This window comes from Macaca mulatta, chromosome 8 (genome assembly GCF_049350105.2).
Source record: "Macaca mulatta isolate MMU2019108-1 chromosome 8, T2T-MMU8v2.0, whole genome shotgun sequence".
NCBI lineage: Eukaryota > Metazoa > Chordata > Mammalia > Primates > Cercopithecidae > Macaca > Macaca mulatta.
Window position 1 is genome coordinate 150,982,528 of NC_133413.1, and position 16,788 is coordinate 150,999,315.

At 43.7% G+C, this 16,788-nt stretch overlaps 1 protein-coding gene across 50 annotated transcripts in view; it reads right to left on the bottom strand.

Moving 5' to 3' along the window:
- Window positions 1-1,647: 1,647 nt before the first annotated feature.
- The window catches only part of PTK2 (protein tyrosine kinase 2), a 357,319-nt gene continuing 342,178 nt past the window's right edge, over window positions 1,648-16,788 (bottom strand). For all 50 annotated transcript variants that reach the window (XR_013397442.1, XR_013397443.1, XM_077944113.1 and 47 more), the window contains 3 exons: window positions 11,458-11,613; window positions 8,158-8,238; window positions 1,648-2,929 (listed from right to left, as the gene is read on the bottom strand). Coding sequence is in view for 48 of the 50 variants with exons in the window: in XM_077944113.1 (XP_077800239.1) it covers window positions 2,717-2,929; window positions 8,158-8,238; window positions 11,458-11,613 (450 nt within the window). In the remaining 2 variants the exon portion in view is untranslated. The remainder of the gene's footprint in view (window positions 2,930-8,157; window positions 8,239-11,457; window positions 11,614-16,788) is intronic.

Genomic DNA, 16,788 nt, shown 5'->3' on the forward strand with positions numbered 1-16,788 from the left:
CTTGTCACTAACTGGACGTATACATTTGAAAAAAATTGAGCTGTTTATTCAATGGCTCTTATTGTATGCAAGTTAAATCCTACTCAAGTTGATAAAAGCAAAGCAGGGTGGTAACTGCCCTTCTAGGGGAGCAGTGCGGGAGGGAGCCAGGACCTCCGGGGTGATGTTACTATTCTCTGACCCTGCGTGTAGTTACAAGAGGGCACTCGTTTGGGAAAAGTTCAGTAAGCTCTACATTTATGCACCCTTTTCTCTATCTACTTATTAATAATGTAAAATAAAAAAATAGGAGAAAAATGATGAGATTGTGAACACTTCTCCCAGCTAACTTGGACAGGTTTTCAGGTGCTGCCATGTATGGTTTGTCTCATTAGGCAGCTGTTATTGAGGTAGTATACTGAAGCTGAGTAATTTGAACACTTTCACTTTCAAATGAACTTTTCTCTGGGTCTTTATAATTGAAATTCTCCATTTTGTTTTGTAATGGAAGTCACCTCATGGTCCTGATAGCCCTTCAGGCCACTAAGTTCACAGGATGTGAACTGCCTCTGCTCAACTCTGGTGGCTGTGCTTGACCTCTGACCTCTGGCCCATGCGCTGATGTTGAGAGATGTGGAGAGATGTTGATCTCTCCACCTGCTCTAAAAACCAAAATTTTCTTTGGTTTATAGGAAGATGTGAAACTTACCGACAATTCTAGGTGTTCCTAAGTGAGACCATGAGGCAAAATGTATTAATGTATTAACTGCAGGTAAACTCTTATCTGAAACAGTGGTTCTCAACTTGGAGTGGTTCTGTCCCTCCTTCCCCTGGGAACCTTTGGCAATGTCTGCGGACAGTTTGGTTGTCACGGCTTGGTGGGAGTGCTACTGGTTTCTAGTGGGTGAAGGCCACAGATGCTCCTAAACCTCTGAGAGTATAGACTGGACAGGTCAAACATCGATGTCCCTGACAAGGTATGTAGAGCACTTTACCATTTACACCGGACTTAGCTCACTCTCATAATCACCACTTTAAACATGAGGAAATGGAAATGTAAGAGACCCAAGAATGCCAAAAATTAGAAAAAACTCACAAGGATGACATTCCCTTGACATTTGCTTCAGATGAAGTTAACTGTCACAGATCCAAAGATGAAGCTGCTTTTGCACCCAAGAGTATTTACCCGGACAAAATTCTCTCAAATCCCTCCCTTTGGAGTCTCTGAGTCCCTAGTACTGGAGATCCCAGTTCTATTTGCTCCCTGCTCTGTGGCTCACGGAGATTCTAGCAAGACTAGGGTGGGCCTGGGAGATGCTAACAATTTCCTTGACAAGTGAATTATGCTTTGAGTCCGAGTTATGGAATACTGAGACCCTGCAAAGGAGAAGGTTCTTTCATTGAAGACCATTGCTACTTCCATCCTGAGCTCTGCATTTAATAGGTGACAATGGAATGAAAAGGTTAACTTATGCCAGGCTACCCTTCTGTGGTAACATCTTTGACTTGTTTAGAATATTAAACAAAAAAAAAAGGGGGAAACTAATTAGTGAGAGGCTTCCTGATAATTATTGGGAGCTCTCTTGTATGTTATCTTATCTGACTAGTCACCTGAAAATAAAGCCATCTGAAGAAATAGAACCAAAAGAAAGGATATTACAACAAGACTTTACTGGTAACACCTTTTTAATAGGTCAAAGTAACTGTACAGTTCATTATATTCTTCCTGAGAATAATTTATATCCCCCAACAAACTAAAGGGAGGGTATATTTTTTTCAAAATTAACAGAATGGATGGTGTAACTGGACATCAAAAGAAAACCAAATTCCTGTTTTGCTTCATTCTCTCCTGGGAAGACAGATACAAGGAAGGGTTAGTTAACTCCAGTGGCTGTAAAATAGTCAACATGGCTTTAATCTTTCTTTATAAATTATATAAAAATGGAAAAAGGGGATGGTTCTGGAACTTCTCCTCAATGCAGTTTGGAGGTGCTCTGGTACAAAGCATTTCTGCTTCCAAGAGAAATAACATTGCTACAAAAAACTGGCACATTATTCTGTGAAAAAAGACAAGAGTTTTTAGTTGTGTTCTACAGCTAGTTCCCGACCCAATGCTTCACATATCCACACGAAAGTAAAAGGCAGGTAAGACAAAAAGGGCTGTAGTTTTTTCTGAAATAACTCAAGTCTTCAAAATATAGCTTTTATATTCTTTCTTTGTAAAGTGGGATTAGCATATTGCAACTGAAGGGTGTTCTAACAAACAAAAATTCCAGTCTGGATAATAATTCTATGGTAGACAAAAGAATTCTCAGCCTCTTGGGTTTCCCGGAATTCTTTGCTTCATGCTCTCCTCTTCCACTATGCAGCTAAGGTAGTTTAGGAATTAAGATGTCACCCCCTGGCCATCCCCATTAGAACGTATCTTAATGTGAACATAAACTGTTCTTCATGATGCTTAAAAGCTCATGTACAATTTTCATTCCTAGAAAAATGCCACATTTTGGATCCTGGACATTTCTGAATATCATGATTGAAAAAAAACAAAACAAAAAATGAACCCAAATCAAAGTGTGACTAAACTTATATGAGAAAGATTTTCAACCAGATGGTCATTCAAAAAAGTTGGAGCTGTTAAGTGCTGGCGACCGAGGACAGAGGGTTAATTCCTCGCTGCTGGTGGAAGGCTAGAGAACATCTTCAAAAGAGGGTAGCAAGACGTGCTCCCAGGGGAGGCTCAGTGTGGTCTCGTCTGCCCAAGCATTTTCAGTCTTGCTTGGTCAATGACATCGAGTAAGTTTTTGGCATCCACAGCCAGGGCGTGAGCAGCAGTCAGCATTTGCTTTTTGTACTCTTGCTGGAGACTGGTCATGACATACTGCTGGGCCAGTTTCATCTTGTTGATGAGCTCACCCAGGTCAGAGTTCAATAGTTTCTGTGCCATCTCAATCTGAAAGACAAGAGATAGTTCAGGAGAACTGTTTCCAGTGATCTTTTTTTTCTTTTTTAGAGAGATGTTCTTACTATGTTGTCCAAGCTTGCCTCAAACTCCTGGGCTCAAGCAATCTTCCTGCCTCAGCCTTTCCATTAACTGGGAACACAGGCACATGCCACCGAGCCCTGCACCAATGAACTTTTCAGGGAATTTTTATGAGCCTTTCTTTCAGTGCCTCCATGAGAAGAAAACTTTATTTCCTGCAAATAAATCTTTCTTAGAAGCAATAGGACGTAAAAATCAATCTTTAAAATTTTTTTTTCTTATTTTAACTTCCCACACTACATTTATGCATTTTAAAAAATTTTTTACTTAATTTAGAAATTCAGCTATTATAGTGTGCCTGTGTGTGCATGCCCATTCACACATGCAGATCCAGCATCTTGTTCCTTCCATTCAAAGCCTTCCCTGACACCATGACTAACTTAGTCTCCATTTGTGCTCACTGTTTAGACTTTATTAATCTCAATGACTGGCCGGGCTTTTGTTTCATAATAGAACCACAGAATCTGACAGAACCTCAGAGATCATCTATTCCAAACACTCTGACATCAGAGAGTGGACAACTGAGATACAGAAAGATGTGCTGAAGGCCACACAGCTCGTTAGTCTCCAAGCCAGCATAAAACCCTCTGTCCTGACTTCCGGTCTTGTGCTTTCTACTATGCCAACTCTATCTCAAGACGTTCCTTGGCTATACAAAAAATGGTTTAAGGATGGTGGCAGGGCACAGTGGCTCACTCCTATAAAATCTCAGCACTTTGGGCGGCTGAGGTGGGCAGATGGCTTGAGCTCAAAAGTTTGAGGCCAGCCTGGGCAACATGGTGACACCCCATCTCTACAAAAAAATACAAAAAGTTAGCTGAGTATGGTGGTGTGCACCTGTATTCCCAGCTACTCAAGAGGCTGAGATGGGAGGACGGCTTGAGCCTGGAAGACGGAGGTTGCAGTGAGCCAAGATGGTGCCATTGCACTCCAGCCTGGGTGACAGAGCCAAACCGTTATGTGCACATGCATACACACACACACACACACACACACACACACACACACACACAATGCTGTCCTACAGGGTTAGAATGCTTTGCATGGGAAAGTCTAATGATCCTTCTTATCTGTTTCTTCAACCAATGGTGATTTATCCATTTGCTCTTTTATCAATTATGGAGCACCTATTATGTACAAGACACTTGGTGTTGTGGTCACAAGAAGGAAGACCTGTTTTTACTTGCAGTCTAGAGTGGGAAAAGCATACACAGGACCCTATAAAACACTGGAATAAATCACATAGTAGAAAAGCACGCAGATAAGAAGCAACGCATTCTGCATCAGAGAGGGTCAGAAAGACTTCACAGAGAGAATTTGTCTGAATTTGGCCTATACTGTAAAAGCAGGCTGGCTTCAACTGTGAAAGCCACACCAAGTTGATCTTTATTTGGCAGGACTTGGCAAGAGGGTAAGAGATTTTTAGGAAGGAGAATGACAAAATCTAGAGAGAGATTCTAGAAAGATGGCTCTTGGCAGCAATGTGGAGGCTGAATGGAAGGGAAGGGGAAGAGACAAGAGGCAGATAAACCATCTAAGGGGCCATCTTCGGAGGAGAGGTGATGGATGTGCGGGTGAAGGGACCAACCTGAGACCTGATGAGAGATGGAAGGTGTGTGGTCACTTGCATGTGTGTAGGGGATGGGGAACTGCTGGGAGCAGATGTGCAAAAGCATGGTGTTGTCACTTGACTGTGGAAGCAAACAACGAAAGCAGACCATTCTTGCCAATGGCAGACAGTTGGAGATCAAAGCTCAGGGAGGGGTTCCACAAAATCAACACAGATTTGGGAGACGTCAAATATTTTAATCTATGAGAATGAGAAGAACTACCAAAGTGAAAAAGTATTTTTTAATAAAACAAGTGGTAGCACTTTGGGAGATGATCACACTCAAGGGTGGCAGGGAACAAAAGCCTGAGCAGAGGTCTTAGCAGGAGAGAAGTAAGGAAGCTCTGGGCCAGAGCAGGGAGTCTCAAGGGGGAGTTAGGACTGAGGGGAAAGCAGGGGCTCTGGCAATTAGGAGACCTTGAAGGGCCGTTACAGCAGAGAGATTTCCAAACAGCTGGAGCACTGGAATGCTCTGAGCGGGCGCTGAGTGCAGCTGCCACGTGAGGAGCTGGCCCCATTAGGGATGGGCTGCTCTTTCAGGAAATACAATGGGGACAGGAGGAGGCATGAGGACATGGAAAGGCAGATGCAGGATCAAAGACAGGTTCCTCTTCTTTTCAAAAATAATTTAAGGCCAGGTGTGGTGGCTCACGCCTGTAACACCAGCACTTTGGGAGGCTGAGGTAGGAGGATAGCTTGAAGCAGGAATTTGAGATCAGCTTGGGCAACACAGTAACACTCTGTTTCTACAAAAAAATAAAGAATCAGCTGGGCGTGGTGGTATACAACTGTAATCCCAGCTACTTGGGAGGCTGAGGCAGGAAGATCACTTGAGCTCAGGAGTTGGAGGTTATAGTGAGCTGTGATGGAGTCATTGCATTACAGCCTGGGTGACAGAGTGAGACCCTGTCTAAAAAAAAAATTAATAATTAAAAAAATAATGTATACAGGAAAGCAATCTGTGTATTGGAATCACGGGAGATGGAAAGATTACTTTTGACTTTATCAACTAGAGTAGGTGTTGACAAATAGTCCTGCTAAAACATCCACTTGGTAGGACACCATTTTCTTGCCTCTGGTATATGGAACTTCTCCGCTTTGGGGCAAAATTGAGGCTTGTCATGGAAAGCCAGAGGCCCGGTGAAGCAGATAAGACAGAGAACACCACTTGGTTGGGATGTGAAGGCACCAGTCAGAGGCCTTTTCAGAAACATGTTAAAGGGTTTATGCATATAAATCGATGCCATTTACAAAGGAATCACCAACAGGAGTTGTGTCCAACCATCCTTCAGAAGTCTATGTCCAGTTCGTCAACTGGAACATCCCCTGGACATCGTATGTCTCTGGGTATGATGTTGAGAAGAATTCAGCATTATTTATGTTGTATTCCTGATTGGAGATGCAAAACCTCAATCTCACTAGGAAGAAACAAATGTTTACAGAATATCCCTCAATCCAACTTTAAGAATACTCTATAAAATAACTGAGCCTATATTTGTCAAAAATGTCAATGTCATGAAAGATAAAAAAAAAAAGGCTGAGGAGCCATTTCAGATGACAGGCTGATGAAGAAAGCAACACGAGCCAAATGTGATCCTGGCCTGGCTCTCGCAGGTGAGGGGAAAGTGCTACAGAGACAACCGACGACCCTGGAACATGCCCTGCAGAGTGGCACAGTGCATTGCATCATGTTAAAGTTCCAGAATGTGGTGATTGTGTGGTGGTTATGTAGGACAATGGCGTTGTTACGACAAATATAAATGGAAATCTTAAAGGGGAAGAGGGCATTAGATACACAGCCATTCTCAAGCTGCTGGACAGCAGGAAGTGATGTGTGTACACACACAGACAATGGAGCAGGGATGACAATGTGCTGACACGTTAAAAGGCTGTGAAACTAAAAGGAAAGTTGGGAATTCTCTGTATTAATCTTTTAACTTTCTTATAAATCTGAAATGGTTTCAAAATAAAAAGGACAAACAAAAAGTGTGTGCTGTGCTGAAGGACTGCCTATGCTGCCCTAGAAACGAGAACAACAGGCAGCTGGAGTCAGCAGGAGCAAGGCTGAAGCCTGCAGATCCTGGACTCTGTAGTGGGGATGCATCCCACCTGCGTTTGTCAATCCCAACCACAGAGTGTACATCCTAGGCTCAAAGACACTACAACAAATGCAGGTGCTTCCTTTCATTTGTTAGTCATATAATTGAAACAAAATTGCCAAAAGGTAGCAAAAATGATAATTGTTGCTGGGCTACGGTATTTTGGATCAACTTTTATTCCTTAAAACATTTTCTTTTTGAGACAGGGTTTTATTCTGTCACCCTGGATGGAGTATGATGGCTTGATCCTAGCTTACTGCAGTCTGAAACTCCTGGGCTCAAGCGATCATCCCGCTTCAGCCTCCTGAGTAGTTACTGCACAGAGCTAATTTAAAAAAATTTTTTGTAGAGACAGTCTCACTTTGTTGCCCAGGCTGGTCATAAACTGGCTTTCAGCCATCCTCGTCTTGGCCACCCAAAGTGTTGGGATTATAGGGGTGGGCCACCACACTCAGGCCTTAAGAAGCTTCTTAAAGACATTTATTAATTTAAAAGGATTTTTTTTTTTTTTTTTGTCAGATGGAATCTCACTCTGTTGCCAGGCTGGAGTGCAGTGGCACGATCGTGGCTCACTGCAACCTCTGCCTCCCGGGTTCAAGTGATTCTCCTGTCTCAGCCTCCAGAGTAGCTGGGACTACAGGCGTGTGCCACCATGCCCAGCTACCTTTTGTATTTTTAGTAGAGATGGAGTTTCATCATATTGGCCAGAATGGTCTCGATCTCTTGACTTCGTGATCTGCCTGCCTCAGCCTCCCAAAGTGCTGAGATTATAGGCGTGAGCCACTGAGCCTGGCCTGGAATTTTTTAAGACAATAATTTTATTTATTAATTTTTTGGTAGAGATAGGGTCTCACTATGTTGTCTTGAAATCCAGGCCTCAAGCCATCCTCCTGCCTTGGCCTTCCAAAGTGCTGGGATTACAGCCGTGAGCTACCATGCCTGGCCTAAAATAAATTTTTTATATTACTACTTGAAATGGAAAACCAGGATCATTTGCAAGCTCAACTATTTTTACGGAGAATTCGAGGAGGCAGACCATGCACAATACCTGCCCCATTCATATCAGCATTCCTCTACCTCTGAGGTTAACGGCACCAGCAGCAGTTTCCCATGTGCCTTCCTCGTCCACTGCTCAGAGCCACTTGTATCTCGGGTGAGGACCGCGCACAGTGGCTCTGCAGTGGACTAGCAGCAGGAAGACCCAGAATCTGGAACTTGAGCGGCCACTGCTCCACACCACCCCTATGCCCTAGAATGAACAGCCCAGTCCTGGCTGGGGCCAGTGTTAGAGGGAAGGTCATCGCTTGTAGGGCAGTCGATGTATCTGTCGGCCACAGACTGAGGAGCTGCCTTCAGCACCACAGACATCCCTGAATGTGTCCCTACCCAGTGCTGTCACAGAGGGCTGCAAGGGAAAGATTGTGCCCTACCTCTCGGTGGGTGCTGGCTGGTAGGAGGGGAATGGTCTCATCCACAGTGGCCAATAACGTCCTCAGGGCCAAGCCGACTTCCTAACAGACAAGAATCACAACCAATATTAGAACACACACAAAGGATTTTTATGCCTTTCAGTTATATATATTTTAATTTGCTTTCCACAAGTTTCAAGGCAAATTTCTGTATTTCTTTTTCTCAGTGCTAAGCCCTATCTTGTAAGTTATGAAGCTCCTTTTTCTCCCAAAAGATTTAGATCTGACTATTCATTGCTCTAATACCCTAACGAGCGGGTTGAAGAACAGAAGTTCATGTAAGAAAAGTCACACAGATGCTGAGGGTGGAAAGCAGGATTTTTTTTTCTCATCTACTGCTTCCAAGCAGATTATACCACCCTCCTGGCTCCAACATGCCAACCCTGCCAACACAGGTTAGGATAAATAGTAACACCTTTCCCCAAGTGTGTTCACTGAATGTGTTCTCACCCAGGTACATTCAAACACTTCATGAGGCTGGCAAGAGATGACACTACTGCCCCGGATGCAAGGGGGCAGCCTTGCTTTGGACCCCATTCTGAATCTCAGGCTTCATCTATTATGTACACTGGGCAGAAACACTGCTCCCTGCCACTTCCGAGTTGTAGCAAAAACAGTCTAACTATGATTTAAAACAAATAATTTTAAACTCCAAATTTTTATTACCGTCATCCTTATGGGGATCAAATAATATAATGACTAAGACATCAAATTACATGTAATATGAATAAAACCAGCAAGAAAATGACAGTTACTTATAATTGGATCAACATACAAAAACAATGTCATTTGGCTGAAGGAATATGGTTAAAAAAGTAGTGTCTATAAAATCACCATATAAAATCTTAAAATGTACAAAATTCTGAATGGTTTCATCTACTGCTGAGTTGTTTAAACTTGGCTGTGGGTTCATGCAAGTTCATCCTTAAGAACTTTGGTTAAAACTATTATGTGATACACTTCAGAAAAATGAACCAGAATGGATTAACTGTGCTTTCCATGAAACATTACAACTTTCAAGCAGCTTTTTCCATATTGATGGTTTATAAGAAGCTGTTGCAAAGATTGCTAATAGGTATACTAAAAAACAGTTGTAGCGGCCAGGCACAGTGGCTCATGCCTGTAATCCCAGCACTTTGGGAGGCCAAGGCAGGCAGATCACCTGAGGTCTGGAGTTTGAGACCAGCTTGGCCAACGGGGTGAAATCCCGTCTCTACTAAAAATATAAAAATAAGCCAGGTGTGGTGGCACATGCCTGTAGTCCCAGCTACTCGGGAGGCTGAGGCAGGAGAATCGCTTGAACCTCGGAGGCAGGGGTTGCAGTGAACCGAGATCGTGCCACTGCACTCCAGCCTGGAAGCCTGGGTGACAGAATGAGACTCCATCTCAAACAAAACAAAAAACCCAAAAACAACAGGATTCTATAACTCAACAGCAAAATACAGTATGATTTAAAAAACAGGCCAAAAAAAGAAAAAACTTGACATTTTTCCGAAAAAGATACACAAATGCTCAAAAAGCAAACAGATGTTCAAGACCTGTATGCAAATCAAAGCCACACTTAAATACACTTCACATCCATTAGGATGACAATTAGTTTTTAAAACACACACACAAAACCCCAAGCTTCAAAATAACCTTCCAGAAAATAACAAGTTTTGGTGAGAATATGGAGAAACTGGAACCCTTGTGCACTGTTGGTGGGAATGTAAGATGGTGCAGCTGCTGTGAAAAACAGAATGGTGGCTCCTCAAAAAATTACAAATAGAATTATCAGTGATCCAGCAATTCTGAGTATACACTCAAAAGAAGTGAAAGCAGGGTCTCAAAAAGATATCTGTACATCCATGTTCACAGCAGCACTCTTCATGGCAACTGAAAGGTGGAAGCAACCCCAGTACCCTGTGAGGCTGAGTAAATAAACCACATGTGGCGTGAACACACAGTGGAGTATTACTCTGCCTTAAAAAGGAAGAAAATTCTGACACATGCTACAACACAGAAGAACTCTGAGATACTACGCTGAGTGAAATAAATCAGTCACAAAAAGACAAAGACAGTATGATTCCACTTACAAGCGGTACCTAGGGTAGTCAATTCATTGAGACAGAAAGTAGGACAGCGGTTGCCAGGGGCTGGGGGAGGGAAAAGAGGAGTGTTCTTTCAAGTGTACAGAGTTTCGGTTTTGCAAGGAAAGGGTTATAGAAGTGGATGGTGCTGAGGGTGGCACAACATTGTGAATGTACCTAATGCCTCTGAAATGTACACTTAAAAATGGTTAAGATGGTAGTTTATGTTATGTGTATTTTACTAGAATGAAAAAAAGTATGTTCGAGTATGTTTCAGAAATACTGGCTTACAGCAAAGTTTGACCACACTCTCTGAACTGGAGGACACACCTCTGTGCACCCAACATGCCAGTCTGTACTCCTTAATAGGAGCCATTGCTGACCTTCCTTGAACCCACTGTCCTTTTTTTTTTTTTTTAAAGATGGGGTTTCACCATGTTGGCCAGGCTGGTCTTGAACTCCTGACCTCAAGTGATCTGCCTGCCTCGGCCTCCCAAAGCGCTGGGATTAAGGGCATGAGCCACTGCACCCAGTCTTTTTCACGGAACACCTGCCACTGTCTCCTAGGATCCCACTCCATTGAACACAATTTGGAAAACATTAGTTTACTGGCATGGTATTTTTATTTATTTTTACTCTTTTTAAAAGAAAATTCAATGAACACCCACATACCCAACCCTCAGCTTAAGAAGAAGAACACAGATAAATCCTCCCAATGTACCTTTCTTCAGTTGGCTCCTCCTTAGAGGTGTGGGATCTGAATTTGATAATGATCATTCCTCTACTTGTCTTTCATTCTAACAACGTAACCACATCTCCCTAAGTCTTACACAGGATTATTTTGCATGTTTTTCAAGTTTACATAAATGGCATCATACTGTAAGCATACTTTTGCAGCTTTCTCTTTCACTGCAGACTTTATGTATGAGCAATAATTATTAAAAGAGTGTACTGCTTCAAGACACTCCCATCCTAGTGTTTACTGACAGACGAAAATAAGATAGGAACAGCATTCCAGAATAACTGCGGTTCTCACTGACATTGTCTCTGTGTGGAGCCTTCGTGAAGACCTTCTAAAGCATCCATTCTGACTTTGGTGGGGTGGAGGTCCCTAGAGACATCTATCAGCTGGCACCACAGCTTCCAGGAAACAAGAACATTTTTGCCAGTACACAATGTGACTGTGTTTTACCTTCACCATAGGGACATACTCCTCTGGTGGGGCTGGCTGGATTTTACTGGACATCTCGATGACAGCTTTCACCAGGCCCGTCACATTCTCGTACACCTTATCATTTGACCGGTCCAGGTTGGCAGTAGGAGGGGGGCTGATTTCCTGGGGCTGAAGCTGACAACACAGAAGCCAGTCATTTTTCTGCTCTCCAGCAGATGGCGTGAGATCACCACAATCAAGCTAGAGAGGGTCTTTACAAGAGATGAAAACAGATTGCAGAAGGTCATTGATTTTCTTGTGTGTACGGGATATAGTTCAGATTGAGAATGACAGTAAAGTAATTCCTCCAAGTGATAAATTAGGCAATATTTTTTTCTAACTTTGAGCTCAGTTAAAGGAAATGAGATGGAATCATATATATTATACTAAAAACCCCAGATTCTTTCAGAGACGTGATTCAACGTCCCCTCACCCCAAAATCATTTACCACAAGATAATAATCCATCTGAGGATTTACTGAATTTTAGACAAAATTACTTCTTTGGCTAAAGAGTTAAATATTCTACATGAAGACTGTAAGGATTTCCACTTAGTTTGAATTCTGCAGTGAAAACGGTATGGCTCAGCTTAGCTGCCCTCAGCGGCCTAAAGGAAACATGTTCTTTCTACAATTATAAAAAGCTGACACATGAATGCACTTTAAGGGGATAGCATCTGTTTGCAGGTCATGACTGAAGTCAAAGCAGTAGTAGTGTCACTAGGAGCCTCCCTGTCAGAGACCCTGGTTTCAGCCAGCTCTGTGCTGACTGCTGGAAAGCACCTGGGCCTACGCTTATAAAGCCTCAGCTCTCTCACCTGGGCAATTGTGATGAGGAAAGATGAGGCCAAAGATGTAACAATGTCCACCTAGGGCCTGGGCACAGAAGAGACATCAAGAAATGTTACTGAGATAACTTGAGCACTGATGGTGGAATAACATGAGGGCCTTTGGGAAATCCTCAGCAGTATTTAAAAATTCCAACTGGTTAGAATTATAGCAGGAATAAAATGGTATATATATACACTTTTTAAAGGAGACTAACTTGTAGCATATATAGTTCAATCATGAACCTGCTGCCAGTGCTCAGTCTAAATATAAGTTCCCATTTCTAAACCTTTGGGTGCTTTTGCCCAAGTAATCTGGAACAGATTAATTCTTGGTTGTTCCAAAGTCTGGGTATGAGATAGAAAAGCACAAGAATAATTCATTTACTGCAAAGATGTGCATGTCTCATTCTTTAGCATATATAAACACTGCTTTTGGCATCTGTCAGTCATGAGAGGTGACAAACCAGGCCGAAGTGCCCTCCTACTTGGGCTTCCTGCTTTCCAGTCCAAAGTTACATGCAGAGCCAGGTGTGATAGAGAGAGCTGGACAGACACACAAAGACACAATGTGCTTACCCTCCATGGCTATTGTCGAACGGAAGGTGAGGAAAAGTTAAAGGAATTTATCAGAGAAAGGGAAAAAAGAAAAACAATATTAATAAAGGCATCAGACAAATCCCCCATAAAAACACATGAGCAGAACAAAAAGGAGCTAGTTTCCAAGCCTGCCCACCAGCTCTCACTCACTGTTGCCAGGGTGTGGCTACTGTGCCACCTGCTCACTGCCCCAGCACACTGCACAGAGAGGTCTGCCATGCACCATGCTCAGTTACAAAACAAATGCAGGGAACATGCAAAGCCTGAGGAACAATCCAGCAGCAGTGCAAGATCAACAGAATGAGGGCTCTTCAAAAAGAAAGGAGGAGGAGGACATATGGTTTTAATTACTGAAAACTGCCCATCTGAATTCTCAGAGATTCAGGAGAAACTAAAGCAGCCTCAATTCCTGAGCCCAGCCCCCCAATATCCGTGAGATCCACTTCATCATCTAGCCATAATGCTATCATAAAGATTCCTGACTTGGGGCTGCATTTAAAGATATCAGGCCCAGCCTGGCCAGTGTGCATGCACTACCATGACTGTTCTTTTAGGATGGATTCAATGACCTCTACCAAGCAGACAATGAAGAAACAGGTGTATATTTCACATTGTTTAAAAATCTACTTAGGCTGGGTGCGGTGGCTCACGCCTGTAATCCCAGCACTTTGGGAGGCCAAGGCGGGCAGATCACAAGGTCAGGAGATCGAGACCATCCTGGCTAACACGGTGAAACCCTGTCTCTACTAAAAATACAAAAAAAAAAAAAAAAAAAAAAATTAGCCGGGCGTGGTGGTGGGTGCCTGTAGTCCCAGCTACTTGGGAGGCTGAGGCAGGAGAATGGCGTGAACCTGGGAGGTGGAGCTTGCAGTGAGCCGAGATTGCACCACTGCACTCTAGCCTGGGTGACAAAGCAAGACTCTGTCTCGGTGGGGGGGGAGGGGGGGAAATCTTTACTTAATATATTTTAAGTACACATTATTTTCAAGATTTCAATTTGCTTCATACCCTACATTAAGGGTATTCCTAATTATATTCATTATGTTATTCCAGCTATGAAACATAAGCATATGTCAGAATTCTAAGGTGGTACCTGATCTACCTCTAAAGTTGATTTTTCATTGTAATACAAGCCATTTTGAAAGTCTGTTCTTTTGGCTTATGAAAATAAGAAGTAATTCATTAATCTCATTTTGTCCCCTTTTCTTTTTTTAAAGAGATAGGGTCTCACTATGCTGCGCATGCCAGATTCAAACTCCTGGGCTGAAGTGATCCTCCTTCCTCAGCTTCCCGAGTAGTTGGGACTATAGGGGTCTGCCATCATGTCTGGCACCTTTTTTGAAATTTACTGAAAGAAGCCAATATTGGGAAGGGTGTGTCCTTCCTCAATTTTCCCTGGAGAAGACAGTGTGTCTTTAACAGAACTGTCAGGAGGCATCCTAGGGATTGGAGGCCTGGTGAACTGGGGAAGTTCCTGATTCCCAGGTACTTACAAGCCCCTGGCATGAACTCTGAGCACCAACCCTAAGGGCAGAGGCATCCCTAGCCCAGCTGGTACTTTCACTATGGCCACAGAGAGCAGGCTAGTTTGTGCCAGTGGCTGCCCATTCACCCTCTGGTCACCTCCTCAATGAACACTGGCAAACGTGTGCCCTCTAAGCTGCAGGCTATCACTCTGGGCCTGGAGATGACATTTTCTCTTACCCTGGACTAACTTTCTGATGACTCTGAGAAGACAACAATGTATCCACATCTAACTAAGCTTAGCTTTGGAGGCCAGTGCCTTTGAGTCAAGTACGTGCTCAGCCAAGCCTGCGGCCAAGCACAGCTCAGCTATGTGGAGGCTGTGTAACCTTGAACAAACTGCTTAATCTCTGTGAGCCTTGGTCATTTGAGAAATGATACCACTACCAATCCTGTGAGGTTGACATGAGAACTGATAATACATGAAAAAGGACTGCCACAGAACTTGGTGAAGGGAAGCCATTCAATAAACGGTGGTTACTGGTAAAGCAAAGTTTATCTTAACCTGATGTGATATTTTTCAGATTTTAAGATGTCTTCCGCTATAAGATGAATTTTTTTTTTTTTTTGAGACGGAGTCTCGCTCTGCCGCCCAGGCTGGAGTGCAGAGGCGTGATCTTGGCTCACTGCAAGCTCCGCCTCCCGGGTTCACGCCATTCTCCTGCCTCAGCCTCCCGAGTAGCTGGGACTACAGGTGCCCGCCACCTCGCCCGGCTAGTTTTTTTGTATTTTTTAGTAGAGACGGGGTTTCACTGTGTCAGCCAGGATGGTCTCGATCTCCTGACCTCGTGATCCGCCCGTCTCGGTCTCCCAAAGTGCTGGGATTACAGGCTTGAGCCACCGCGCCCGGCCTTTTTTTTTTTTTTTTTTTTTTTTTTTAACCTCGAGATGGAGTCTTGCTCTGTCGCCCAGGCTGGAGTGCAATGGCATGATCTCGGCTCACTGTAACCTCCGCCTCCTGGGTTCAAGTGATTCTCCTGCCTCAGCCACCTGAGTAGCTGGGATTACAGGCGTGCGCCACCACACCCAGCTAATTTTTTTGTATTTTTAGTAGAGACGGGGTTTCACCATGTTGGCCAGGCTGGTCTCGAACTCCTGACCTCGTGATCTGCCACCTGTCTTGGCCTCCCAAAATGCTGGGATTACAGGCGTGAGCCACTGTGCCCAGCCCAAGATGCAACATTTTTTAATGAACCACTAAGAAAGAAAAAAAAAATCCTGCCAATTAAACCAAAACACCATCCCAATTTTAGAGATATTAAAATGTGAATAAAAGGTATATAAGAATTGAGGAATAGGGTCTGTTTTGAGAGGTAATTTGTTTTTTTTTTTTTTTTTTTTTGAGACGGAGTCTCGCTCTGTCGCCCAGGCTGGAGTGCAGTGGCGCGATCTCGGCTCACTGCAAGCTCCACCTCCCGGGTTCACGCCATTCTCCTGCCTCAGCCTCCCGAGTAGCTGGGACTACAGGCGCCCACAACCGCGCCCGGCTAATTTTTTGTATTTTTAGTAGAGACGGGGTTTCACCGTGGTCTCGATCTCCTGACCTTGTGATCCGCCCGCCTCGGCCTCCCAAAGTGCTGGGATTACAGGCGTGAGCCACCGCGCCCGGCCAAGAATTGAGGAATAGGGTCTGTTTTGAGAGGTAATTTGTTATCTTAAGTGGAAAGTAAGAAGAACCCATCTCCTTACAGGACCCAGGTTAGAAAAGAAGAGCCTCCTCCGTCAGATCTCTCAGGGAGGAGGGCTGCTGCTCTAATGGCTCCAGCACTCGGTGAGGGCTGGTGGGGACCCAGGAGAGTCACAGGCACCAACAGCCCCAGCTGGCACCCCTTGGGGCAGGCTGCACCTGACTTCTGACTGCCAAACTCAGAAGCTTATGGTTGTTTGTGCGTGAGTCAAACACTCCCCTTGGTTTGAGGATGGCTCTACTCAGCATACACTGCTTTTACAAATCCAATTCTAACTCTAAATGGAAAATAAGTAAGTCTTCCATGAAGCCACACTTACAAATTTGGAGCCTACGAAAGTCCTCACTTACCCCAAGCATCCTGGTTTAATTAATTTTTAAAACCAGAAACAATCTCGGCACTTTACTCTAAAGAAAACATTCTGTCTGATTAGAGGAAGATGTATGTAGAAAATCAGAATCTGACTGAGTTCCTAAAATCTATTACACTGAGAGGAAAATGGAAAAGAAAATATTTGCATAAAGCTTTTCCCTGACTCTCAGAGGGGTTCAGAACCAGACCAATTGAGTACTGCGTCTCACTGCAGTTCCACTCTGCACTGTTCTATTTTCAGCACCAACTCCATTCTATGACATGAACACCGTCAACTGAAAACTAGGGGACACCACAAATC